The sequence below is a fragment of the Ascochyta rabiei genome, chromosome 14 (genome assembly GCF_004011695.2).
Source record: "Ascochyta rabiei chromosome 14, complete sequence".
NCBI classification, from domain to species: domain Eukaryota; kingdom Fungi; phylum Ascomycota; class Dothideomycetes; order Pleosporales; family Didymellaceae; genus Ascochyta; species Ascochyta rabiei.
Genome location: NC_082418.1, coordinates 1,439,500 through 1,464,661, shown reverse-complemented (window position 1 = coordinate 1,464,661; position 25,162 = coordinate 1,439,500). Strand labels below are relative to the sequence as shown.

At 50.0% G+C, this 25,162-nt stretch overlaps 14 protein-coding genes across 18 annotated transcripts, besides 14 other annotated features; 5 read left to right on the top strand and 9 right to left on the bottom strand.

The window, feature by feature from the left end:
• Window positions 1-618: part of a mobile genetic element that runs on past the window's edge.
• Window positions 1-893: part of a mobile genetic element that runs on past the window's edge.
• Window positions 619-884: a dispersed repeat.
• Window positions 730-893: a long terminal repeat.
• Window positions 885-964: a mobile genetic element.
• Window positions 894-897: a direct repeat.
• Window positions 965-1,322: a mobile genetic element.
• Window positions 1,323-1,333: 11 nt separating this feature from the next.
• Window positions 1,334-1,671: a mobile genetic element.
• Window positions 1,392-1,731: a mobile genetic element.
• Window positions 1,732-1,788: 57 nt separating this feature from the next.
• On the bottom strand, window positions 1,789-3,142 carry EKO05_0008459 (uncharacterized protein; the record flags this gene model as incomplete). Of its 2 annotated transcripts, XM_038941233.2 has the most annotated exons (3): window positions 1,789-2,238; window positions 2,301-2,788; window positions 2,835-3,142. In XM_038941233.2, the coding sequence occupies 3 exons, from the start codon at window positions 3,140-3,142 to the stop codon at window positions 1,805-1,807; spliced, it is 1,230 nt and encodes a 409-aa protein (XP_038796897.1). In that variant the 3' UTR covers window positions 1,789-1,804. The 2 variants fall into 2 exon arrangements, with proteins under 2 accessions (XP_038796897.1, XP_059493292.1); XM_059637309.1 differs by having other exon boundaries at window positions 1,789-2,788.
• A 724-nt stretch (window positions 3,143-3,866) lies between these two features.
• EKO05_0008458 (uncharacterized protein) lies at window positions 3,867-4,058 on the bottom strand (the record flags this gene model as incomplete). Its single annotated transcript, XM_059637308.1, has 1 exon — window positions 3,867-4,058. One exon carries the CDS (start codon window positions 4,056-4,058, stop codon window positions 3,867-3,869), a length of 192 nt encoding a protein of 63 aa, XP_059493291.1.
• A 568-nt stretch (window positions 4,059-4,626) lies between these two features.
• EKO05_0008457 (uncharacterized protein) lies at window positions 4,627-4,934 on the top strand (the record flags this gene model as incomplete). The annotated part of the gene is made up of 2 exons (XM_059637307.1): window positions 4,627-4,715; window positions 4,784-4,934. 2 exons carry the CDS (start codon window positions 4,627-4,629, stop codon window positions 4,932-4,934), a joined length of 240 nt encoding a protein of 79 aa, XP_059493290.1.
• A 3,139-nt stretch (window positions 4,935-8,073) lies between these two features.
• EKO05_0008456 (uncharacterized protein) lies at window positions 8,074-8,553 on the bottom strand (the record flags this gene model as incomplete). Its single annotated transcript, XM_038946530.1, has 1 exon — window positions 8,074-8,553. The coding sequence occupies one exon, from the start codon at window positions 8,551-8,553 to the stop codon at window positions 8,074-8,076; it is 480 nt and encodes a 159-aa protein (XP_038796896.1).
• Window positions 8,080-8,113: a tandem repeat.
• Window positions 8,554-8,909: 356 nt separating the features above from the next.
• On the bottom strand, window positions 8,910-10,178 carry EKO05_0008455 (uncharacterized protein; the record flags this gene model as incomplete). 2 transcript variants are annotated; one of them, XM_038941310.2, is made up of 3 exons in its annotated part: window positions 8,910-9,120; window positions 9,171-9,720; window positions 9,769-10,178. In XM_038941310.2, the coding sequence occupies 3 exons, from the start codon at window positions 10,176-10,178 to the stop codon at window positions 9,016-9,018; spliced, it is 1,065 nt and encodes a 354-aa protein (XP_038796895.2). The 2 variants fall into 2 exon arrangements, with proteins under 2 accessions (XP_038796895.2, XP_059493289.1); XM_059637306.1 differs by having other exon boundaries at window positions 8,910-10,178.
• Window positions 10,179-10,681: 503 nt separating this feature from the next.
• Window positions 10,682-11,605, top strand: EKO05_0008454 (uncharacterized protein; the record flags this gene model as incomplete). Its single annotated transcript, XM_038941291.1, has 3 exons — window positions 10,682-10,958; window positions 11,006-11,205; window positions 11,252-11,605. 3 exons carry the CDS (start codon window positions 10,682-10,684, stop codon window positions 11,603-11,605), a joined length of 831 nt encoding a protein of 276 aa, XP_038796894.1.
• A 929-nt stretch (window positions 11,606-12,534) lies between these two features.
• EKO05_0008453 (erv26 super protein) lies at window positions 12,535-13,402 on the bottom strand (the record flags this gene model as incomplete). The annotated part of the gene is made up of 3 exons (XM_038941288.1): window positions 12,535-12,974; window positions 13,037-13,270; window positions 13,333-13,402. The coding sequence occupies 3 exons, from the start codon at window positions 13,400-13,402 to the stop codon at window positions 12,535-12,537; spliced, it is 744 nt and encodes a 247-aa protein (XP_038796893.1).
• Window positions 12,891-12,926: a tandem repeat.
• Window positions 13,403-13,667: 265 nt separating the features above from the next.
• Window positions 13,668-14,556, top strand: EKO05_0008452 (18S rRNA (guanine(1575)-N(7))-methyltransferase; the record flags this gene model as incomplete). Its single annotated transcript, XM_038941418.1, has 2 exons — window positions 13,668-13,690; window positions 13,737-14,556. 2 exons carry the CDS (start codon window positions 13,668-13,670, stop codon window positions 14,554-14,556), a joined length of 843 nt encoding a protein of 280 aa, XP_038796892.1.
• A 204-nt stretch (window positions 14,557-14,760) lies between these two features.
• EKO05_0008451 (Isocitrate dehydrogenase (NAD(+))) lies at window positions 14,761-16,106 on the bottom strand (the record flags this gene model as incomplete). The annotated part of the gene is made up of 4 exons (XM_038941472.1): window positions 14,761-14,845; window positions 14,895-15,873; window positions 15,955-16,006; window positions 16,074-16,106. The coding sequence occupies 4 exons, from the start codon at window positions 16,104-16,106 to the stop codon at window positions 14,761-14,763; spliced, it is 1,149 nt and encodes a 382-aa protein (XP_038796891.1).
• A 1,116-nt stretch (window positions 16,107-17,222) lies between these two features.
• On the top strand, window positions 17,223-19,387 carry EKO05_0008450 (uncharacterized protein; the record flags this gene model as incomplete). Its single annotated transcript, XM_038941388.1, has 4 exons — window positions 17,223-17,402; window positions 17,454-17,937; window positions 17,984-18,210; window positions 18,323-19,387. The coding sequence occupies 4 exons, from the start codon at window positions 17,223-17,225 to the stop codon at window positions 19,385-19,387; spliced, it is 1,956 nt and encodes a 651-aa protein (XP_038796890.1).
• A 488-nt stretch (window positions 19,388-19,875) lies between these two features.
• On the bottom strand, window positions 19,876-20,458 carry EKO05_0008449 (uncharacterized protein; the record flags this gene model as incomplete). 2 transcript variants are annotated; one of them, XM_038941404.1, is made up of 4 exons in its annotated part: window positions 19,876-19,989; window positions 20,094-20,140; window positions 20,248-20,341; window positions 20,387-20,458. In XM_038941404.1, 4 exons carry the CDS (start codon window positions 20,456-20,458, stop codon window positions 19,876-19,878), a joined length of 327 nt encoding a protein of 108 aa, XP_038796889.1. The 2 variants fall into 2 exon arrangements, with proteins under 2 accessions (XP_038796889.1, XP_059493288.1); XM_059637305.1 differs by having other exon boundaries at window positions 20,423-20,458.
• A 198-nt stretch (window positions 20,459-20,656) lies between these two features.
• Window positions 20,657-21,398, top strand: EKO05_0008448 (60S ribosomal protein L38; the record flags this gene model as incomplete). The annotated part of the gene is made up of 3 exons (XM_059637304.1): window positions 20,657-20,882; window positions 21,089-21,217; window positions 21,340-21,398. 3 exons carry the CDS (start codon window positions 20,657-20,659, stop codon window positions 21,396-21,398), a joined length of 414 nt encoding a protein of 137 aa, XP_059493287.1.
• Window positions 20,975-21,002: a tandem repeat.
• Window positions 21,399-21,839: 441 nt separating the features above from the next.
• Window positions 21,840-22,520, bottom strand: EKO05_0008447 (uncharacterized protein; the record flags this gene model as incomplete). Of its 2 annotated transcripts, XM_059637303.1 has the most annotated exons (2): window positions 21,840-22,129; window positions 22,175-22,520. In XM_059637303.1, the coding sequence occupies 2 exons, from the start codon at window positions 22,518-22,520 to the stop codon at window positions 21,840-21,842; spliced, it is 636 nt and encodes a 211-aa protein (XP_059493286.1). The 2 variants fall into 2 exon arrangements, with proteins under 2 accessions (XP_059493286.1, XP_038796887.2); XM_038941480.2 differs by having other exon boundaries at window positions 21,840-22,520.
• Window positions 22,521-22,936: 416 nt separating this feature from the next.
• EKO05_0008446 (uncharacterized protein) lies at window positions 22,937-23,601 on the bottom strand (the record flags this gene model as incomplete). Its single annotated transcript, XM_038941315.1, has 2 exons — window positions 22,937-23,430; window positions 23,478-23,601. The coding sequence occupies 2 exons, from the start codon at window positions 23,599-23,601 to the stop codon at window positions 22,937-22,939; spliced, it is 618 nt and encodes a 205-aa protein (XP_038796886.1).
• A 77-nt stretch (window positions 23,602-23,678) lies between these two features.
• Window positions 23,679-25,162: part of a mobile genetic element that runs on past the window's edge.
• Window positions 25,142-25,162: part of a tandem repeat that runs on past the window's edge.

Here is a 25,162-nt window from a genome sequence, read left to right as displayed (position 1 = left end):
TAAGTTAGCGCTATTTTTATTACTAAATCTAAGAAGTCTTAGATAGTATCTTGTATATTGTATATTTCAGCAATACTCTCTATTTTAGCGTTAGTTGCAGCATAATTATACTTAAGGAGCTAGGTATCCTAGCTCCTAGGTTATCTTATTAGTTTAAGGGCTGCTAGGTATTAGTAGCGTGCGTGTAATTATTCTTCTTTAGCATTAATACTAACTATGTGTTTAAGGCTAATAAGCTATATTTAAATTAATTTACCTAGTTAGCAGCAGTTCTTTATAAGGTAAGGTAATACTAAGCTTTAGATAAACATTACTACCTTGTCTAGGTTAGTCTGTTCCTTATAGTAGTCTCTATCTGCTATCTTATAGGATTTAAGGCAGCTCTTCTAATAGTTATTATCTTCCTTCTATGCCTTTAGGCTATTAGCTAATAGTTTAGATAGGATTTCTAGAAGCTAAGGGTTTCCTTATTTATTATTGCTAAGGGCTAGCATCCTCTTATAGTTAGTAATGTCTAGGGCGTTAGGTACTTATAGCTTAGTCCTTAGAGGGATAGTCTAGTTTAGGTCTATCTTCTTCTATATGTCTAGAGAGGCGCAGCAGGTCTACAGTTAATACAACTAAGGTGTGTAGGTTATATAATCTATAAGAATTAGTTATTATTAAATTATATATAGTTAATAGCAACATATTAAAAGGGTATTTTAGTAGTGTTAGTAAGACTCTTAATTGTTAGATAATATGCTTAATGTGCAAAGATAATAATAAAGGTGATTAATTAATAATTATCTGTCTTAATGGCTCATTTTATGTGTGTGTGCCGCTAGCCCCTAAGTTAACCAAGGTTAACCCTAAACCCCCCAACTTGGTTCGGCAAGGTCGGTTATCTAACAGGTGTACCCCCTAGATAGCCTACAGATCCTCTTAAGGCACTATAGACACTTAGTGTCTGTTAATGTATCTCCTTATCTGCAGGGGGAGGTGTTACCTCACGCTCTACCAGCTCTCCTACAGGTAGGTTGTCTTAGTCCCTCTCTAAAGACAGTAAGCCTAAATAATTTAGTTTAAGACTTATAGTAGCTAAGGTCTATCTTTAATTATAATATAGAAGTAATTAGAATATAAAGAGTATATAAGGTAATTATAAGAGAGGATAGGGTTAAAGAGGATAGCAGGTGTATTAAGGTACGTAGTATGTGTTTATAATACTAATTACTAGTGTATTAGTAATAACCTCTAACACCCTTATATAGTCTAGGCTGACTAAACCTATAGTAGCTCGCCAAGACTAGCAGAGGTACCTCTAGGCCTAGCGCCTAATAGTAACATAGGTGCCTAAAACTAGCTAGATTTAGGTATAATAGTATAGTCTAACAGATAGAGTAAAGGTATTTAAAATTAGGCTAATAAGATATACTATTGCTAACTATACTATTATTTAAATTAAATAATCTAAAGAAGATAGGCATTATTAGGCGCTAGGCCTAGAGGTACCTCTACTACTCTTAGCAAGCTACTATAGGGCTAGTTAGCCTAGAATATATAAGGGTGTTAGAGGTTATTACTAATATACTAGTAATTAGTCTTGTTACTATATACTACGTACCTTAATACACCTGCTATCCTCTTTAACCCTATTCTTTCTTATAAACGATTTGTATACTCTTTACAGTATACTTATAGAGTAAGTTATACTAAGTTAGAAATACACTCTGCTACATACGAGTACCTCTTAGCCTAAAAGTTTTTTTTAATAAAACTGCTCTTGGTCTTAAATTGTGAATTAAAGCTTCTGTATGATGTATTAATTTAAGCCTGTATCTAACGAATCAATTACTGTTCTTGTAATCGGCTTTTCGGTGCGCTGTGTTTCGTTTTTCTCTAAATCTTGCTCCTTCTCTACCCTCGTGCCTCGGCTACCCGCTTGTCTGTAGGCAAGCTTTTCAATAAAGCTACCTGCAAAGCCGTCTCTTCGCTCGATAGTCGATTGAAGTGCTGCCTTGGGCGGACTAATAGCTTGGTAATCGGGGTCTTCAAAAGAGATCTGCGATCTTGTACACTCTTCGGCGGCAAAGTTTCTGATAGTAGATTCGCCTGCCGATGTCGAGTTCAGTGGAAGATGAGTTTTGAGCCTTTTCTGGACGCGGTGTAAGGAGCCCCAAACGTAAAGGTTTCGACGAGGAAATCGGGCTTGCTCGACGCGGGCCTTTTCTGACAACCAAAATGATTTGCAGAACACTAGGTACTCATGTCAGGTATTGAATGGCTTTTACTATCTCCGATTCCAACCCACTACTTACTCGGACGAAGACTTGCGGTATTGACAGCGACAAGGGCGATGGCTATTTCTCGAGCTCCCCAGCGGGCGATAATGCGGATTGTTATGTCCGGCACGACAGTGGAAGCGACGCGAATGATGCACGCGGCCATGACGAATATGCCTGGTGCAAGCAGCATGAATACCACTATTCGTCGGTACAGCGGTATCCGTAGGGTCCAAAGCATCGGAAGAGGTACGGTGAGCAAAAGTGCATCCGTGAATGCGTTGAAGCAACTAAGTACGATGAAGAAGGTCGATGATGCCGTACATGTGTTATCCGGAAGAGGTCGTATTCGAAATCTCCTTTCGAAGGGTAGGCACATCAGACTCAGCATCAAGGTCGTTGATACGAACCCGACAATACAAATCGCTACTGTGAAGTTAAGTAGTTTTTTCTGCCAGTTTCCGAAGGCCAGCCGTCGATATAGAATGATGACAACTGCTTTGAGGCTGAACACCATCGCAATGCTGGTCGAAGTTAGACACTGGACTCTCGAGCTCATCATGTACTCACTACGCGTATAATGTGATAATGTATAGCTTGGACCCATACGACGCCCTCTCGACCTGGCGTTCAGTGAGGTCCCATACCTCTGTTGCTGAGTAGTCAACGTTCGTGCCCGTGAAGTACGTGATGTGTATGCCGAGAACAATGATAGTCCAGCACAACACTGAGAAAAAGGCGAATCCATCATCTATTCGTAGTCCACGTATTCCAACCGTTCGGATCCGCACTGCAAAGCGTAAAGCCACCCATAAGACGCCGATAGAGTACAACACCCAGATTTCAGGCAGGAACTTGTTGTCTTTGACTGGTGCCATGTAAGATCTGACTTTTTGTGTGCGACCAATATCCAAATGAGAGTTTACGACGTTGGTTCGTCGTTTTGTGGCAAAAAAGAGCAATGCTTATGTCTGGATAAGGGGGCGGGCATTTCTGGGCACTATAAGCTGTGCAATTCCTAATAAAGAGCGAGCATGCGCAGGATGAGGAGTCTCGCAGCTCGCATATCAGCTGCCTAGCGATGCGAACCAGAGTTTCAGACAGGGGAGTTAACACATCGATCGGAGGTGCTTTCTTCCAATGTTGCTGCTAAATAGCTTTCACGTTCGACCACCTAGCATGTACGGCGGGGTCTCCTAAGATGGAGATTAGCTCTCCCGAAGATAAGGTTTCCGAATACGAGCACAGAAACACAGTAGCTAGCGAGCGACGCGAATCTCGTTAGATGGAAAGCTTTTTTCGGCGGCTTGTGCACATAGCACAAAGCGCGTTCGAGTTGCGGTTTGGCACTTTTGCAAGATTCGAACTACCATCAGGACAGCCAACAGAATTAGAATTATGCATAAGAAATTCCAGTGCAGCGCAGAAACGCTAACAGAAACAAGTCCAGATGGGGCTGTGGATCCCTCTTGCCTGCTATGGCGTTCCGCTAACCATCATCTTGGCCACGCCTGGGCGAATTATGTTCGAGGCTTATCACAGTTAGATGTAATATTCGCCTCACAAGAATCAAACTGTGTGTTAGATGATTTTCAACGTAAGTCAAAAGTTCCGTGGTAAAAAAAAAAGTCGCAAAAACAAACAACAATAGGCATTCGCGACCTGGCTAATGAGTTGCGCGAGAACGATGCACAGGGTCAAGTCACCCGTATTTGAGCATTTGGGGCAGGCGACCAAAAGAACAAACAAGAGAGCAGAGGCGTAACAAGCGCCATCGGAGGGATGACCGCGCATATCAAAGTGACTTATGCCGGTCTGGAACCCCACAGAATGCAAAGCGCTCTAGTATCCGTGCGCGCAGTCAAATCGGTAGGCCTGCCAAAAACGGTCGAGGATTTACCTTCTAGCTTTTAGCAGTATAGCGCCATCCGTTGTGGATGCTTGCATATGTTTTGGGGTACATACTGAAGACGCAGAAATTCGGATTATCTACCCGGACCAATACAGTGTGAGGATAAACTTAGATGCTCACTATCCCTACTGTCTCCTTGTGCTAAGCTGTAAAAAACTCAATACGCAAGGCTTGATCATTAGCTACAGCGCGACCCACTTACAAAACTTATGCCAACAGTCACTGTAGTTCTGGGAAAAAGAATGTGATTCTAGTTTATGCTCGGTCCCTGCTGCCTCCGTTGGCAGGTTGCGCAACTAATTGCAGACGCCTGATTACAGGGTGCGCTTCATCTCTCAACAACACCATGACTGCCTTGATTACATCGACATGGACCCTCAACATTGTGTGCGTCTATGCCAGATCTAATCTTCCAAGCTGTATTCCATAGTCACAAAAAGTGACCCAATCATGCCCAATCTCCACAGTCTGACACCGGGAAAACGGCGACGCTCCGCGCTCGAAATGGCTGCAACAATTACCGCAAAAAGCTACCCAGGGTAAGCACTGGGAACTCTGCTTGCTTAAGCGAGTTTTACTCCAAAGAGATGTGTTTGACGTGACGTAGGGCGAAAGAGCCAAACCGGCGTGTGAGCGGTTTTGGTGCAGTGGTGGAATTTACCTCGATCACGACAGAGGGCATTCATTTCGTGACAATCCGTATTGGGCCGCTCTTGGCTTGCAGCCTGTTGGAGAAAACCGATTGTGCATCAAACTAATTCCTTTGCAGAGCGCATTCAGGCGTGATAAAACTAAAAGCATTGAAGGCGAAATGGTTGCCAACCAAGGCAGGCAGGCAGTCCAACTCGATCTATCCCATCCCTTGTCAACCCAACCGAAGCAATCCAAGTGCACGAGAGGAGAGCTCAGGCTTCTTAGTAGGAGGTACGGTGTGTAAAATAACGGAAATGAACACGTCGAAGAAGAGTGCAATAAATTCCATGATATTGTTGGTGGCATTAGCATTCATAGGGACCTCAAAGACCGCTGAGAGACTTTTCTAGCCACGTTGGAGCTGGCCACAATTCACTGGCTTCTCATGTTTGTTGAAGCAGAACTGGGCACACTCAACAGGCTTCGAAGCCACCATAACATCACTTGTGCATTGATATTGTCAAGAAAATCCGAGACACGTGCCAGCTATATGGGCGTTGATACTGTACGCGGGTTTTTTGGACTTTCGTACAACATCAAGGTACATCTTTGGTTTCCACTGAGACCTTGTGAGAGACGGTTAGAAGACACCTCGCTTCTGACCTATAGGCGTCTAATCTAAGAAGATGCAGGATTATTCCGAACATACTAACATCTCCATCTCTGGTAATTTTCGACACACGTATTAACACATTCAAGATGCATCTTGCTACAGTTGTAGTTCATCTCTCCCTTACAGCTTATTATTCTGTATAGGGCCGAGCACCAAATCGAGTATGAATTGCAAACAATGGGTGGTATCAGTTTGGTGAGAGTGACAAGTTTTGTCCACAGTGAAAGCATAAAATATAACTGATTTATCAAGTGTTGTATAGGCTCTGTACACGAGGCTTGTAATAAGGAAAATCAAATGACTAAAAGAATAAAGGTTCCTGTGCTTATTGGGCCGAAGCATATGGCACTATCATCCAAGGAAGTGTTTATCTCCATCTACAGAGCATATTCCAAACAACATTGTACTGATTCATTCTCTAGTGTGCTGTTACTGAGGCCCTGCTTGTGTAGATATTATTTGTTATCACCCCTAGGCACAACCCTTGGAGTAGATCTATATCGTTGACAGCTACTATAGGGCTCTGAGCAAGATCTAGGAAATGATGCAGTGAGCAATCTATTAGGATATTGGCTATCGAAATCATCTCGACACTTTTGGTTTGATTTAAAAACCTAACCTAGGTATGCCTGTGGTACGTTCAATTATGCGAACAGGTATGGGATCCAATGTCGATACTTATACGTGCTATTTTCCTTTAGATGTCTTTTGACCTTCATCCCCATCTACGGCGTGAGCATCCCCCAGAACAAGTGCAAGCAGCAAAACGCTCCGCAGCTTGCGAGCCGAGCTAGTGACCACAACGCGGAGGTGTCAAGCCTACTCAGACTGACAATCGCTACGATTGTACGCGTCTCCAGATGCATAGTAGCGCAGCAGTATCTCAGATGCAGCCACGACCTTTTCGATTGCTCGTTGATCGCCAATTATGGGAGAGTACCTTTGAACTCCCCTCGCAGCAACTATGCATTGAATCAACGGTATCAAATGTTCCCTCTTGCATTTACTCGGACTGGTGGGACTCAGTATCAGTACATGTAGCATCTAGCTCAGGCTGAATTCTGATAGGTTGTCACTAAAGGGGCGTTGTGCTTTAGCTGGTATGCGACGACTGGAAGCGTACGCTGTGTTTTTTACGAAGCCTCTGGTGCTGATGTTTTCTTACCTTTCAAGGGTTGGTCGCGTTTGGTCACGAAACGAACCAGCCAAGCTTATTCCTTTTTCTACGAGACTACTTTACAATGTAGAAGGCCTTGTATATAACCTACTATTTCATAAAATACGATATATATGCTGTTTCGAAAATCTAAAAAATTGTAACTACAATTGTCTGAGCAACAGAATGAAAGCGCTCTGAATCTTTGTTTGTTGTCGCTATATTTTTAGTGCTAACAGAGCCGTTTTTCATAGGCTACGGTAACAGATCTCTTCATACCGTTGGTGTTGACGGGACCAGCTCGTATAACAGGAATATAGTCGCTTCCATCACGTGTCTCTAACGTCTTAAACCGCCGACAAAATCGTGCAATGATGTAGCTAGCCTCAGTAGTAACTAGAAGTTGAGCTGGACAACGTCTGGGCCGCCTCCAAAGAGAACAGGAGTCAAATACGAAAGTCCTGCCACACAATCGAAGACAAATGCTTCATGTTGTCGGGCTCGATAGTTTGTATGATGTGTCTACCGAGAATGTCAATTGAAAATGTCAGTGGAAAATGTCTTCGACTTGCCAGGAAACCCGTCGTGCAGACTACGCAACCAAAGCAGGAATGTGCGATCTTTCAGTGACTTGGCTATTCCAAAGGCAATGTCGAATTCCATGCAGGAAATCTTTTTTGGGTAGCGAGGGATGGCGCTGCATCCTTTCTGTCGCTCGTACCAAGCGCGTGACGCTCACGAGGCTATAGCTTGAACAACGAAGCAAACGAATCCGAATTGAAGTACAATGGCCCATTTAGATGTGACGTTGACGTCAATGTGGAGGATCTTAACCGACCATGATGATGCACTCAAGGTTGATATCCCGTATGGAAGTGGAATGTTGAGCAGAGGTGGTGAGTCCACTGTTGAATTTTCACACCACGTCTTTCGTAGAAGAACGGATTAGTAATTCGAACACCTCTATGAATGACAACAAATCCACGATGGAGGGGGCAGGTCGCCTTTCCGGGAATTTAACAGCTTCCGCGGGGAGACCAGTAACTCCGCTTACACGAATAGGCGAGTTTGCGCAGCGGTACGACCAAACCCTGAACTGGAACGGGTAATCAGGCATTTCACACCCACTCAAACTCCAGCACTATGACGGACGCAACCTTTGCAGATGATGAGCCCCGCTCTTCAAAGCCTTGGCGAAGTAGAAAGCGGCCAGTGGGAGTATTGCCAGGCTGCTTATCGTTTGTGAAAGGCGGCAGAGACGTAGAATCGATCCTCAGATTTTAGAACGATTTAACACTTTTGGAAGGTCCAAGTAGTTAGGCATCTCGGTCAGAGAAATCCTACCAAAACAAAGCCAGCATCGAGAACGCAAAAGCGAACGCAAAAGCGAAGGAGTCTTCCAGTCATCAAAAGTAACACACAAAACGACCTCGGCTCACTGCGTCTTCTTCGCCTCCACGTCCTCGTCTTCGTCCGCAAACCCAGCTCTCGCCAGGAACGCGAGCCGAACCAATGTCGCCGTGCCCGTGATCGCCAAGCTTCCCCAATCCTCCGCCCTCCACGTCTCCGGCAGCACCCTTGTCTGCGCGTTCAACGCCCCAAACACAGCAGGAAAGTACGCAAAATCGACAAGCAGGAGCGCTATCTCGACAATGTGCCAGATTTTGATGTCCTGCGTGTAGCGAAGCAAGACAGCGGAAATGAAGCCGAAGCTCAGCATGGCGCCGCCGCGTTGCTTGAGAATCATGATGTGTCCGATGTCAGGCGTGTCGGCAATTATGTGTGATGACAGGACCATGCGCGGGTCGAAGAAGTCCATGTAGGCGCCCCAGATGCAGATGATAGGGTCGAGGATAGTGAAGAAGACGCGGTAGAAAGAAGGAATTCCGCGTGTGGAAGATTGAGGACGCGACATTTCTGATGGAGCTGGAATTGACAGCCAAACGGAAATTCGGTGTTGCACCTGATATGTTATGTTGCACTGAGGTGTTCAAAGAAGAGTGACTATGACGACGACGCGCCGAGGTTATTCAGACCCGCACAGACCAGGCTGTCTCATTCTTGTCACGGCAAAAAATCCTCCACTTTGAACATCTTAAACTTTACAAAGTATTTATCGTGCTCTACTATCGTGCTAAAAGATGTATGTCTACCGTCAGCAGTGAGTCGATAGCCCAGCTCAATATGGTCTATCAAGCAGGGCGTCAGCCTGAAACCAAACGCCAAAGAGGCAACTCGTTCATAATTACATCTGAATACGACCCCTCAGAATCACACCCGCGCTTCATCAAAATGCGGTATACGATAACAGTAATAGTCAGCTGTTGGCCATACATTCTCAATCAGCATCCTGTCAAAATCGAAATCAAAAGTTGAGTTACATGCCGAACAGCGCACCAAAGAAAATCGCACCGACAACACCAGCAACGTCAGCAGTACGACGACTAGAAGCAGCATTGGTTGCCACCTCTGCAGGAGCAGACTATATAACACATTAGACGACATCGGCGATGAAGCGGAGTTCGTACTTACAGTAGTGGAGCTCGCGCTAGCATTGGCGCTGGGCAATGGCACACCTGGTACAGAAGAGCTCAGCGTTGCGTTCGCAATAAGAGTGGGATGGATTGCAGCAGAAGAAACCGCAGGTATGTTAACGGTCGTAAGCGGAGCTGAAAGGGTCGCAACAGAAGAGACGGGAGCCTCACTTGTCACCGCCTGGGTCGTAGCTGCTGCTTGGCTGCTTATTGGTGCAGCGGTAGATGAAGCCAAAGAAGCTGCTGAGGACACCGTAGACGGAGTTCCAGACAAAACTGTAGACGACTGTACAGCAGCCGAAGTCTGTGTAGGGGCAGCTGAAAATGCGGCACCGGTGCTGCCAGCTTCAGGAACATCTTCCTGTTTGCCACTCAGCGGCTCGGTGTCGAAGCCGCAGCCAGCGCCAGCGGTACTCAAAGTTCCGCCATAGTAGCGCCAGATGTTGTAGTTGTCAGGTCCGGAGCATTTCAAGCAGTTGTTGTAGTCGGCAACGAATGCTGGGTTGTCGCATGGGTTTGTAGTGCGGGAAAGAGTGATGGCAGAGCCGCTGACGGTGATATTAGAAATATTCCGGCCTGCCAAAATTACTACGCACCAGTTGTCGTGACAGTTGTACGCAGGCGTGCCGGGCTCCTGCCGCTTCAAGAGCGAGGCAAAGGATACATCTTCACGCCCGACCAAGCTGGTAGCGCTGGCAGCCGCGACAAACACAGCTACAAGGATCTGGGAAGCGACCATAGTGAAAGACCTGACGAGTGTTTGAGCGAATTTCTCGGTACTGCAAGGCAGACGCTGAAGAGTCGGATTGAGGATATAGTGCTGCTTTGACAACGGGCAACGCGGGTTTTGTGGCTCTGACAGGCGCCGCAGGCGCTCTCGTCTCATGCCGGATCCCGAGCTGTTCTTCCCGCGGCGTGCGACTATTATCCCAGGCTCTGCAGGTTCACATGCACAACTTCCTTCAAGGCATACAGAGCATTGAACAAGATCCAATCGGCCGAACATCGGAGATGCAAATTTTATCAGATGAGCTGATAAGATGGCATGCCGAGTGAATGTCTAAGCCAGAACCGGTGGAGTGGCTGTCGCCTATTCGCTGGGCGGCGCCACCACGACTCGTTAGCACCATCTGATAACTCTATCCTCCTATCTGCAATATCCGAGCATGCGGGGACTGCTGCCGTCTCTACTCCCATTGGATGCAATGTACTGCTGGAGATGTTGGACGCTCGAAGAGGTCGCCAGAGAAAGTGGGCTGCGACAGACGGCAACATGTGATTCGAAGTGCAGAGACCAAGGCAATACTCGAAGCACTTGGCAATGCAACGTTCGACAGGAATTGGTCGGAATACGAGGTTTCTATGTCGTTATCTGACCCCCGGGCTGGCTACACATGACACGCAGGGAGTGTGAGTAACGGTGCAAAGTGTCCATATAGCGGCGGTCGCGTCACGCACCTTACGGATGACTTTGCTTTGGACACTCCGACCTGCTGATAAGACTTCGACATGCGCACAACCCTCCTGTATGTCCTTATTGCTGTGTCAGCTGTGCTGAGCAATGCACAAACTCATGGCGAAGGTGAAGAAGGAAGTAGCATGGGCCCAGTAGCTTTCCTCTGGCCACCGGACCGAGTGTGGGACGCGCAGCACGACAACACAGCGCCTTGCGGAAGTTCGGCTGAGCCGTCGAACCGAACAATCTACCCACTGTCGCAGGGTGCGGTCGCGTTGAGCATCGCGGACGAAGCGTGGCACGTTGCTTTCCGTCTAGCCGTATCGGATAGTAAGATCGCCTCAGCTGTACGTGTGCTACGAGACTGACGAGGACAGACCCTACAACCCAAGCAGACTTTGACGACCAAGTCGTCAACAACGTAACCGACATCGACCCCGGCCACCAATGCTACTCGATCGACCGGCTTGAAGGCATACCGGCCGGCACCAACGCGACTATCCAGCTAGAATACTGGTCTGAGTACGAAGGCGAGAACAATGGGAATAACCAGTCATTCTTTGCTTGTGCTGACATTGTGAGTTCCTGTGGTGAAGTATTATGTGATATGACTGACGACATAGACCTTTGTCGAAACAATCGATTTCTCCATCAAAGTCCCCTGCTTCAATGTTACGAGCGATGAATTCAACGCACCCACACCCAGCGCCAGCGCCTCGGGCACTAGTCCATCAAACACTGGCCTTTCGATCTCACAATCAGCCTCCCCAGACCATTCCTCTGGTGGTGGCAGTGGTCTATCCACCGGCGCGAAGGCAGGCATCGCTGTTGGTGCGGTTGTCGGCGGTCTTGCGCTTCTGGGCGCCATTGGTTTCTTTCTGTGGAGACGAGGGAAGAACACAGGATTGAAAAGCAAAGACGCGTATGAGCTGAGGGCGAAGAGCTTGAGCACACCGCCCGGGTCGACTTCTGCTTGAATCACTATGGTTGCGTAGGGGACGTTCCAGCGGCCTCTGCGGAGGACGAAGACTTTCTCTGTCTGTGCGCCGTTGAAGAACACTTTGCTGTTACATGTCTTGACGAGAATGAACAAACGATATAATGCCATGATCAAACTTATCTGAATTTCTCTCCAACTCCCAATTTCTCTTACTCCAACTATGATCAACGAACTAAGATCCATTCAGTTCCAGCACAACTTTGATCAACGGTACTTCAGCCTCCAACCTCCAACCTCACCATCGACCCCCCTCACTACCGCGCAGCCATGCATCTCGACCTCACCTCCTCAGTCGTCGTCCATCCACGCCACAGCGCAGCCGTCCTCGAAGCACTCTCACCCCCGCACCAAACCCCTGCTGCACATGTCCACGCTTCCAAAGAAGCCAACAACGCAAACTGCAACGACAGAGATTCTAACTTCAGCCATCACTACATGCAAGCCAGATGCTTCACGCTTGCCGTATCTGTAGCTGCAGTACCACAACCGCGCGCTTGCTTTTCGCCGTGACGGTGTTCGCAGCCCGGTGCGGTGCGGAGTGACGAATCGTTGGTGTTCGATTTGCTGAAGCGGATACCGTCGTGCATGGTGATGGCTCGCTGTTTAGCGATTTGAAGAGAAGAGAAAAGAAGAGGAGGGCTTGAAGCGTGCAGAAAGACGGGGCATGTGCTTTCGCTCTGAACCTGAGGTGCGGCTGGAGCAGCGGTCTTGCTGTGCAATGCAGGCTAGGGAAGTACTCCGCGTGATCCTGTGGGCCCGGTTGCGTGGCAGAAGTGATCGAGACCAGCGCATATGCACTTTGCGAGGGATTGTCAGTGGGCGTTTTGCGAACATCAGAGCAGCGGTGCAAGAACGTAGATATCAACCTGCGGTCCATTTTTCATACAACCATGACTCTTGCCCGGTTTAGAACGTCGGCCTGGTCCGCTCTCCCTTCCAAAGCCCCATAACCTCCCCCGTCTCGCCCACCCAATCCTTCACGCCCGAAACAACCTGCTTCGCCATGCCCTGATTCGTCCCGCTCCGTGCTCTCCTCTTCCCCGGCGCGCCTGCACCGCCAGCACCGAATGCGCTTCCGCTGCTAGGCGCAGTTCCAGAAGTGATGTAGCTGCTTCCTTCTCCTGTGGCGTACTCGGAGCCCATACTCGGCAACACGTTCTCGCCTGCAGACAGCGAGACAAAGAGCGCGAAGGGCACGAGCCACACGCACAGGCCAAAGTAGGAGGCGATTTCGGTGAATGAGGGGATGTCGGGGCGGTCGTAGGGGTAGGAGGAGTACTGAGAGGAGGAGGGGGAGGGCCCGCTGAAGTGGCGGAACCAGAGGTAGTGGTTGGCTATTACAAGGGCTTTTGTGTTACCGTTAGTGTGTTGAACTGAGAAACCTGTGTTGTTGATGCGTGAGACGAACCACAAGAGAGGAGAAACAGCGGATCCGTAAGCTTGACGATTGGGAACCGTCGAAGGTTCTGCGCGTAGATGACATGGCTGACGACGCTGAGCGCGCTGAGACCGATTGGGAAGCCGTCGATCAGGAGAAGGAGGATTTGAATGCCAATGACGCCGTATATCAAGCGGCTGAGCAGCTTCTTCGCGAACACAGTGTGCTCTTCCACGAGCTCGGAGAGGTAGTACAGTCCAGATGCTGCATGACCATTAGCACTGCGCGCACTTAATGTTACGTTGGGTAGAGAGAGAGTTGGTTACCTATAGCTAGGGTCAGGAAGGCAAAGCCTAGAATGACGCCAATATACCCGAGGGCTGGTAATATCCACATGTTGGCTGTGAAGTGTGAGATTTGGACACGGACAGCTCCAGACACCTGGAGAGCGATGAGGTCAAAGGTGGCATTAGGCCCCGAATAAGCGGGGCAGCCTCATTTCTGATTGGTGCGGCATCTTTGTGGGGTCAAGCCCACCAAAAAGTAAAGATTCACGGTCGCGAAGTCGACTCCACCAAAACGTGCAACACCATAAAAACCCAGACTTCGATACCACCTCACCGCTGCTTGAACTTGAGTGCATTCGAGATACGCCGCAAGCATGTCGCGCCCCGAGGATATATTGTGCGTCCTGCTTCATCACTCACCGCACCCACACTGACGCCTTCAGACCCCCCGACCTGCACTACAATGACACCGAATCGCGCAAATACACGACCTCCTCGCGAATCCAGCGCATTCAGGCCGACATGACGCACCGCGCGCTCGATTTGATTGGCCTCACACAGCCCTCCATGATCCTCGACGTGGGCTGTGGTTCCTGCCTGTCTGGCGAGATCCTGTCGCAAACGACCGAGGAAGGCACACCCGCGGGGCCGCACGTATGGGTGGGGTTCGACATCAGCGCCTCGATGCTGGGGGTTGCGCTTGAGAAGGAGGTCGAAGGGGATCTGTTGCTCGCAGACGCAGGGCAGGGCGTGCCATTTCGCCCAGGTACATTCGATGCGGCAATCAGCATCAGTGCCATCCAATGGCTGTGTCAAGCCGAGACGAGCGAGGACAGTCCCGCTGGGAGGTTGAGCAGGTTCTTCAATCAGCTGTACGCTAGTTTGAGGAGGGGTGGACGAGCGTGCTGCCAATTTTATCCCAAGAACGACGAGCAGAAGAAGATGGTGTCCCAGGCGGCCATCAAGGCTGGATTTGGCGCCGGTCTGCTTGAGGACGATCCAGGGACAAAAAGTGCGAAGACCTACTTGGTGCTTACAGTGGGAGGCGGCGAGCTGGACGGCGACATTACGGGCGTCGTGCGCGGCATGGAGGGTGTGGATGTCATGGAGACACGACGAAGGGCCGGCACAATGAAGAGAGGCGTAGACAAGAAGGGCAGCAAGGGCTGGATTCTGAAGAAGAAGGAGCAGCAGGAACGACAGGGCAAGGTCGTCAAGGCATCGTCCAAGTACACCGGCAGGAAGAGGAGGATCCAGTTCTAGATACAAGAGTCGTTACGATACCATGCATAGCGAGGCGTTTGGGTTGCGGCGTTTCCAGGAGGGTATAACAATGTCAATTCAATCATGCAGCATGCTATATACCAACTAGAAGTACAGCTCTATCCACACTCCGCTGATCTAGTTGTACAAGGGTAGAGCATCCAATCGTCAAGCAGAACGTGAGAGAGCAAGTGTTACCTATGTCTATGCCTTCTCCATCTGGCCGAGGATGGCGCGGGTGAACTCGTTGGTGGTCGAGTTGCCGCCCATGTCGCGGGTGCGGACTTGGCTGGCAAGTTGTTAGTACGTGGTTGCCGTTCAGGTGCAGATCAACTTACCCGTCAGCAATGACCTTGTAGACCGACTGCGAGATGCGGTTGGCGTGGTCGTCAAGACCGATGTGGCGCAGCATCATGGCGGCGGACAGGATCAGGGCGGTGGGGTTGGCCTGGTCCTTGCCCTTGATGTCGAGACCGACGTGACGGCATCCAGGCTCGAAAAGGGCGACGTTGCGACCCATGTTGCATCCAGGAACAATACCGGGGCCGCCAACGAGACCAGCACCGATGTTGGACAGGATACCTCCGTACAAGTTGGGCATGACCATGACGTCAAACTGCTGGGGACGCGAAACGCACTGCATGGAGGCGTTGTCGACAATCATGTCGTTGGTCTCAAGGGTAGGGTAGTCCTCGCCGACCCTCTTGACGGTGTTGCGGAAGAGACCGTCGGCCAGCTTCATGATGTTTGCCTTGTGGATGCAGGTGACCTTCTTGCGGTTGTTGGCGAGCGCAAAGGCGAAAGCGAACTTGGCAATGCGCTCAGACTTCTCGCGGGTGATGATCTTGAGCGACTCGACGACGCCGTTGACCGACTGGTGCTCCAGACCAGAGTACTCGCCCTCGGTGTTCTCGCGGATGATGCAGAAGTCGATGTCCTTGTGGCGGGTCTCGTAGCCGGGGATGTTCTTGAGGAGGACGATCGAGGCGTAGATGTCGAGCTCCTGGCGCAGGGCAACGTTGAAGGAGCGGTGGCCGGAGCGCTCGACGGGGGTGTGGAGGATACCCTTGAGACCGAGCTTGTTGCGCTTCAGCGAGGCGATGGACTCGCGGAGGAGCTCCTCGGAGTGGACGTTGCCCGAGTCGACACCAGAGACATCGACCTGCTCCCACTCAATGGGCACGTTGTCCGCCTTGAAGATCTCCTTGACCGACTCGGAGACCTCAGCACCGATACCGTCACCGGGGATCAGGGTGACGGTGTACTTGCCGCCGAACTTGGTGGGCTTGAAGATGTCCTGGCCGACGGTAGCGAAGGCTGCGGGCTGTTAGACGTTGACCGAGTGTTTGAGGGGCACGTGACGGCAATGCTGTGCCATCACGCATAGCAGCGACGTACATCGAGCAGCCATCGAAGGGCCGGCTGCGCGCTGGGCGCCCCGCAGGAGTGTCTGCGTGTCGCGTTAGCACTTGGCCGATTGCACAGCCCCAATTGCGGCAGTGTGCGCCTTTCCGTACCTGCGCAGTGCGTTGGGAGGTCCTGGACAACATGTTGTGCGGCGTCTAGCGGGTGGTGCTGGTGAGGGATATGAGGTCGTAGAGAAACGAGCTGCAGCTGCCGGCCGTCTGCGAAAAAAGCTTGGCAGCGAGTACGCCGACGCAGCCTTGCCGCATCCGTCCTTCCGCCGCTTGATCCAATCAATCCATCTCCGGCCCATTCTCGTGCCCTTCACTGCGCTCTCTTGCACGATGACTGACGGCATGTTGCGGTCTGTGTGAGGCAGCAGATAGCCATGCGATACTACTGCTCTTGCTTCTTCGATGCACGCAGCCGCTCGACGTCTTCCAGCCCCAACGACGAGCTTCCGCAGAGTCTCTGGCATGTGACAGTGCGTCGGGGCGCACAACGTCATGCTCGAGCTGAGGTCGTCGTCGCTGCATCTTCAACACGCACATCCAGTTGATGGCTCTTCTGACGTCCTTTTTGGACAAGAACAATGAATTTGTTTTTGGGTGCGCTTTTCCGAACGACGTGGTACAACCGTTGTACGTGTGAAGGCTAAAAACAATGTCTGCTATGCTTCAAAATAGACGCTGCAGACACTGGCATTGAAGACAACATGTGTAGGTCATGCTTCAAAGAGACGGAAGGTGCAATTGACGTTCACCTCAACACCACCCAGTATCGAGCTTGAACCACTCTTCACTGTCCCTCCCATCAAATACACTCTAAATTTCCTCGCACTTGTTGCAGCCTTCCAAGGCTTAGAGAAGGGTGCAGCCACTGTCCTGACACCAGCAAATCTCACCAAACTCTGCTCCTTCCGTTACATCCACGCTCTCTTACCTGCGCCAACGAGCTGGACGCTCCTCGCTACCACGGTACTCGTTTGTCCTTCATAAGTGCCTTCATATGCTTCTTCGTCTCGACTATCTACTTCACACCTCCTGCCTACACCACCAGTCAATTGTTGAATACTTAGCTGATCGCCTTGCTGCTCCATGCACCTCATTTATCTACCAGCCCCTCCCAGCGTTGACGGTGCCTCCACTCTACCCGGCACCCACTCGCCGTATAGTGTTTGGCACGCCGCGCGCACACTTTGGTGAAGTACCTCCTCTTCACACCCCTCATCCACCTGGTCGCAGCAGCTTCAGTTCAATAACATGAAGGTCGCCGAAACTGGCACTGACCGCACGGCCTCCGCGCACATCTACGTCGATGGTCGAGTAAAGCCACTTGAAGAATACGGCCAGTACATTGATGCTCGCGACAACGCCGTCTGCTGCTATGTTGCTGTCGAGGAAGGACAAAAGATCAAGGTCGATGGTCGCTTTTCAGGCGTGGTATGTTGCGATCCTCACGACAGTCTCTCACACTAACACCTAAGTCCACAGACTCTGGCCGTTTCCTATGACTTCTTGGTAGATGGGGTATGCCGCAAGGCCCATATCTACGCCAGCAAATCTGTGCAACTGCAAAAGAGCAAGAAGCTTGAATTCGAAAAATTCCTCTATCAAACACCAGACGGTGTCATCGACACGGATATATTGGTTTCCCCACATTCAGAACCCGTAACCCACAGCAAGGATGCACCTGAAACCATTGGTACAATGGACCTACGCGTCTATATCACGCGCCAGCTGGGTATCGAGCACGACATCAACGACATTCACAAGTACGATGAAATCAAAGATAACGCAAACATCGGCGCTCGAGTTGCGAGCTACAAAGATGTGGCGCCTCAGTTTCATATGACCTTTGAGAAAAATTGCTCCACACTTGACGGCGCTAAGGGCAACCGGGAGAGAAGGAAAGTCTATGCGAAGCGTCCCGGCACAGAGCCCTGGGCGATCTTTCGCTTCCACTATCGCAGCAAAGGTAAGCTTGTTTCTCATTCGAAGAGCATTGCTAATCAAGACTCTAGAGTCAATCCTCGGCAGCGACATGAAATTAACGTTCTGTGCGGACGACAAAAATCTCGCAAAAGCAGAACCTCATGCTCTTGAGTTCGAACTTGTACCGGAGTTGCCGTTAGGATCCAAGCCAGCAAGTAAGAACGATGGAGACTGTTCAGTGCGCACCTCGTCGCCTGCACCTACTGACATGCCATCAACCCCCATCAAGGGCTCGAAGAGGACCAATATTTCTCAGGTGAGAGAGCGTATTTCTTCTTTGTGTAGCTCGTTCTTTTTGGCTTACGTCATTTTGGCTTTGCGCCCGTGGTAAAAGACAGCTGAAGCCTGCTGCTGACCTTCATATATAGCCCAAAGCCGTCGTCAGGAAGCAACACACCAAAACGACTTCTGCCACTACGAACTCAAATCCACCAATGATGCCTATTATCGACATTGAAACTGCAACGGTTGCTAAATTATCTACTCGTAACGCTCTCGATACGTTGGATGTTGACGATGGTCAGTCTGCACTTCCGCAAGTCAAGGACGGCTCATCCACTACTGCCAGGGGCACCGAAACCGATAAGCTGATTGACAGCGCCTCCGCTGCTACCAAGGACACTGACGGCAATTTGTTCACCTTGTGTTCAAAGAAGTCAACTAAGAAGGTAGCAAAGAAGGCCTCTATTGACATGCCAGACACACCTGTTGAGTGCAAGGAATCGGTCGAGAAAGTCGAGGAGCCCAGCGACGAACTGCAGCTTGGAATGGCAGATGTAGCCCCCAAGACCTCTACTACGAAGGCGGACAACATACCAGCGATGTCGACATCTGCGGACCTTCATAGCATCCTCCAGCCTCCTGCAACTCTAAGCACGATTGTCGCCCAGTCAGCTATTACGTCCAGCACCAAGGATATCGTCAAAAATGGCGCTCAGCCGTTCGTTCCGCCTTTCAGGAAGACTACGGCTAGGCCTGCGCTCCTCGACACGACTACCTCCACGCTCTTGAAAAAACCGATGGCCGTTCTCTCGCCCGTTACGCCCGTGAAGCGCGCTCCAGGAGGCACCTTGACCCCACCACCAAACGTCAAGCGCATCAAGACCGACCTGGTACCACCCTCAACGCCGACCATGCCTGCGCGTCTTTCTTCTGTATCGCCAAGCCCTCGTGCGATGTCAATCGAGGCTCAGGTCGCAGAACAGCGTAAGCGACTCGAAGCTACGCGCAAGAAGCGGGCAGAGATGGCAGCGAAGAAGGCTGTTATCGACGAGCGTATGGCACCCTATAAACAGCGCATGACTGACGAGTTGGAGCGACTTCAACAAGAGATGGCCGCCGAACAGAGCATGCTGGACGAAGAGGAGGAGGAGATACATGCTAGCGAGGCGATGCTGGCCGAGTTCGAACGTGCGGGTGACAATGGTGTTTAAGGTGGCGTTTCTGAAGCCTTGAAGATGTTCTGGTACCTCCATCGAAATATAGTCCGAATTTCTGAAGATTCTGGAGTCTCGAGGGTCTCTAGCTGGGCGGGCGGTATCATGGTCGGACAGTCGGGCCGCTTTTGTGGTGCCTTACGATCATCGTAGGTTCTCGATGAAAGTCGGCACAATCAGAAAGGTGGTTACTCGTGTATTCCTTCCATTTGCCAGACAGCGCCAAACGTCTTAAATGGGAGGGAATCGTATAGCCAGGTGTTACGGTGATCGAATTATGATTGCGAATACATGGTTGGCCGAGTTCAATATTGCATCAATGTTCGAGGCCATGACTACATTGCTGCAAGACTTCGATGTTAGGAACGAGATTGCAAGTTCGGAAACTTGATGTATACGTGAGTAGGGTGTTTGAAGTGATAAAAGCCGACGACCGGAACTCCACGCCCAAGGCAATCTGTAGCAAAGCAGTTACGATCATCCAACTAGTTTTGGCGCCCAGTTGCACCGTAATTGCCATCTCTGGCGACCCTCAGGTTGGCCTTGATACGCTCTAGCAGCTCAGCTGTAGTGGCGAGCGGAGAAGGGTGAAGGTTTCGCTATTCAGACTGTCAGCCCCAAAGATCGGCACTGAAGTAGTGAACTGTTCCAAATCTGAATCTTTACAGAAGAAAACAGGATAATGGCGCATGTCAGTACTTACGTGGTTGAGCCAGGCAATGCACTGGTCGTGTGTCCATGTGTCCGGATCTAGCAAGCAAGCGTCAGCCCAGCATTCTCCCCATACATCACAAGATAATCCACAGAGCCTCGCACAGCACGAGGGCACCTGCGACGAACAAGACAAGGGTGCATACCACCAGTAGGGTCTGAGCTGGGAAACAGGTCCTGGCCCCAGATGCTCCACGCAGCAACACCCGTGACGAGCGCCGCAAAGGCGAAGAAGGGGGCCTGGTTCTGTTAGCGCTTGGGTGCTCATCTGACCAGCTTACACACAACGTATATCAGGTTCCAGGACCAGAAGTCACCTACACGTTGGCTCGTTGCGCGATCGAGGGGCGTCGGCATGATCGAGGAGAGCTATGGCTAAACTGCAATCTTTCGCGCTGTACGATGAGTGCGAGTGAGGAAGAAGAGTGCAGTTAAGGAGGTATAAGGATACTACGTGTCGCAAGCACCACCTCTTCGAGACGACGTCCGCCGTTGTTCCAGGCACCCGCAACGTCTCGCTCTGCGCCACACGGCGCCCCACTCCGCAACCCCACCATGCCAATTGCACATCTAGCGCAACACCGCCCCATGAAAGCCCGTGCGGCAAATAAGCGAGACCACAACGATTTGGGTGGCATACGGCGGTCCGTCTTGAGGTCTTTCCAGCGACTCTTCGACGAACATCTCCACGACTCGACCACCCCACCAGCCGCCAACATGCCTTCCGAAGTCTCCGACATCAAGCAGTTCATCGAGATCTGCCGCCGCAAGGATGCCCAGTGTACGTAGCCCACTACACCCCGAGACGACCACGCACGAGGAAGAGGTGGACAGCGCATCGCAGACGAGGAAGAGAGGCAAAAACGCGCACGCAGCGAGGAGAGCAGAGCGGAGCAGCAGCGAATGCACCTGCGATGCGCATTGTCCAGCGATTGCGCAACTCTTACCCTCTCAAGGCGATTCACGAAGCTGACAATCCTCACACAGCCGCGCGCGTGAAGAAGAACAAGAAGGTCAACAACATCAAGTTCAAGGTCCGCTGCTCGAGGAACGTCTACACCCTCGTCCTCAAGGACACCGACAAGGCCGAGAAGCTCAAGCAGTCGCTTCCCCCGGGTACGCCATTTTCTCTTTCTTTTCCTTTTCATCTCCTCCTTTTTCGTCTTCCTCGACACATACCCGCCCATCTCATTCGTTCGCTCTGTACCGCTGCACTGCGCACCTTCTAACAGCCCCAGGTCTCACCATCTCCGACGTCGGCAAGAAGAACCCCAAGGGCAGGCACGCTGCCGCGTAAACGCCTTGCTTCGATGGGAAAACATGCTGTGAGCGCGGGTTTACGAATGGGCGAGGATGGAACGGCGTGAAGCTAGGACATGGCATTGCATTGGCCGAGGGCGTCACATGGGATAAGCTCTTCTTCTGGCAATGGCAAAGGCTGTACCGAAACAGGGACCCTTTTACTATGGGGCACCACTGGAATGATAAAACGTCAAACCTCCCACATCGTGCTGTGCTGTGTTTTGGATAAGTAAATTGTGATGGTGTGAGTGGGGGTGACCATCAGGCCTGCATGTGGACGCGGCTCTGGGAGAAGAGTACCGGCGAAAGCCTATCTGGACTTGTCATTGCTTTCAATCGACATGCTCCCCGCAATCTCTGTAGCTGCAGTACTCTCACATCCTCCATCTCGACTCGGCTTTTCCAACTACACAAACCATGCTCCGGATGCAGCGCATCAGAGCTCCCGGAGTCCACCTTCGTCCTCGTCCCACTCGTCGCCGTAGAGCTCCTTCAGGGCTCTAGTCTGACTCTCCCGATCGAGCACCCGCTCCTTGAGCCAGCCCTCCATGCAGTAGATGTGCTCGGTAAATCGATCAGCAGCAGCTCGCAAGCGTTGCGTGTCATCAATCTTCTTGTCCAGCTCGACTGGGTCGTAGTCGCTGTACGCAGCCAGCTCCGTGCGGAGCTTCTCGACTTGCTTGGTGAGATCCTCATGCTTCGCAACGAGTGTCCTGCGGTCACCGCCTGGGCTGTCAGTACCACCAGCGAGAGACGATGCACGAGACGGACCTGTTTCCGCAAGCACCTCCTCGTCCTCCGCGCGCGCAGCACCAGCTAGGTCTACTTTCGCCTGCAGATCGGCAGCCGTAGCGCTGATCTTGTCGAACTCGCTCTGAGCCTTTGCCAATGCATCCACCTTTGCCTTCTTCGCCTCGCTCGGAAAGCTCCAGTACCAGTTGCCGCTGCCAATCTTCTCTGTGCGGATCAGGCCGTCGTCTTGGAGCGCTTGCAGGTAATCCTTCACCGCCATGCCGTTGATCGAGGCCACCGAGGGTATCAGCTTCTCCAGGTCTTTGATGCTGTAGGCGAGTGCGGTCTTGTGGAACCAGGCGAGAATCGTGCCCTGCTTCTGCATGTTGATTGTAGTCTTGGGCGCCTGGCTGAGGTCAGTGGGTGTGCAGGGGTGAGTGTCAGTGGCTTACCATGCTTGATGACGTCTGTAATGATTGTGATGTCGGAGAAGTCGAGTGTGGAAGCAGCCCGAGCGGCAGGTAGGGAAAGAAGAGAAGCGGATAGTGTTGGGTGTGACCGGGCGTGCCTTCCTCGAGAAGGCAGTCACGCGGCTGAACCCACCTTCCAACGTCGAACACGATCCGCGTCGCAAAAGGCGGATTCTACTGGCCCTGCAGAATTACAGATGATGCTATTCCTTGCAGTCTCATACGGCCGCTGACGTTGTGCTCGTTCAGCGCCGCTCAGCTCATGCATTTTTCCTCTTCTCCACCTCAATCCTCACTCTCAGGCATGTTGCTCTTTTTGATTGCGCGCTGCTCAGTCTGACTCTTCAGAAGAGTAACGAGACCCGTCACTTGTCGACTCGCTTCCCACTTCGATCGGTTCAAGGCTGTCCTCCTCCGGCTCTTCATGCTCATCCCTGACTCCAAGCACTTCCTCTTCCTCATCATCGGCCGCCTCGACAAAGGCAAAGTCACCGGTCTCGCCAAGTACTTCTCGCGCCGTCTCTTCCATGAGAATGGCCAAGGCAATCAGTGCAGTCTCATCCATGCATTTCCAGGTGGGCTGGCTGTCGCCCTCGACGGTCCGCGAGTACAGTGTTGAGACATAGGCGTGGATTGCAGTGAGAAGCTCGCCGCTCGGCAGCTGCTGATCTGCCGGCAGGCTGGCATGGGCGTTGTAGTAGTCGGTCTCCTCATACCGGATTGGCGCGTTGGCTTGCTTGAAGAGGACCTCATCCGGGCGAAGGGGTTGCCGAGAGCTCTTCACGTCGGTGATGTTTCCGATCAACCCAGCTTGTGTGACGCGTCCTTGGCGTCGTCAGTTTCGAACTTACATGCACGTTGGAATCAATCACCTGCTACAGCATCGTAGACGTTTGCAGGGCGCCTTGACGGCTGTTCCGAGGTCAGACTCGCGTCGTCAACGGAGGACTCGGAAGGCGGACGAGTGAAGTTTCCATAGTGTCGCCTGGCCGACATGGTCGCTTGTTGGTGTGCAGCAAGACGGTAGCATGGAGCTTGCGCGGACAAGTTTAGCGTGGTGCAAGTCGGTGCGCTACCGTGTCCGTGCGCGTGATGCCCGGATTCGCGTGACGCCCCACCAACACCAAATACACTAATCTTTAACGCGTCACAACACAACTAATATAGATCTAATTTAATTAGTAATAGAAGCAATTAAATCCTTAAAACTAGGAGAGGATTTTTTGTATAACAAAGTTGCAGCTAGGTTTAGTGTTAATAGATTAACGTTAGCTTAGAGACACTAAGGCCTTTAGGCATCACACGCAACTAAAATTATTAAATAACAATAACTTAACCTATAATAAGAGATAGAGCTAGTAAAGTATATAGAATTGCTTACTAGCTGTTACTTACCTCCTATATAAGAGATAATACAGAATTTCACGTTACTACTAGCCTAAAAACTAGTCTCTAAAAGCTAGGTATGTGTTTTATTAATAAGTACTCTATCTATCTTATCTTACATTACTTAACTAGGATAGATTGCTAGCGTTATAACGCTAATTCCTATAATAAATACAAGCTCTATTTTAACCTACTGTAGCTTAAGATTGCTAAATACTCTATTAAGCCGTACTATATATATAATATAGATAAGAAGGGCTTTATAATTAGACAGACTACTAGAATAAAATATATGTTTAGCAAATGTATGTAGATAAAGGGAGAGGTTAAAGTATCTATTTAAGATAGTAACTAGGATTAGCAGACGCTTGTAGCGTGTGTGTGTGCTAATAGATTAGTGTTACTACCTAGGCTTATCTACACGTCTAAGAAAAGTAACATTAAATTAGACTAGGTAGCTAAAATTAAGCTAGGGGTACACTTGGTGATAGTTACCTTATCTCTCTTAGGATAGTTAAATAATAAGATTAGGCTTACGTGGCTAGAGTAGGTGTTTAATTGCTATACTAAGGAGAAAGCTTAGAGGAAGTAGAGGTTATTAATACTAGATGGCTATAGATCCTATGTAACAATAGACTCTATTAACTACTATAATTAAAACAAGATACTCCTAGCTATGTTACCTCCTTACTTAACCTAGACACTCTAGCTGCTTAATATAGTACTATTTAAGCCTCTATTAACAGTATACCTAAAAGCTGTTATAATAGAAATCTATAAGTCTTAAAACTATATAAATATTAAGAGAGTAGACTTCTTTTAGCTCTTCTATTAGGTATAGATCTCTAGCTTTACTAAAAAGCTAATACTTAAGTCTTTTAACGTAATAGGTATCTATCTACTTAATCCTAACATTATCCTTAATTACTTTGCTAAAATACTACTAGAGAGCTTAGAGAGCTTAGATTTAGATACTATGTTATCTTCTGTTTATAGTAACAAAGACTAGCTTAAAATAGAGACGTTGTTGTGGAGGGTTGCTAGAGATAAGAGTAGTTGCAACGCTAAAAAGATAAGATAATTAATCTACTACATCTTAGCTAAGGCCTTACTCCTCTAATATAAGATAGATAGCCTTAAAAAGACCTTTAAGAAGTAGAAGAAGTATAAG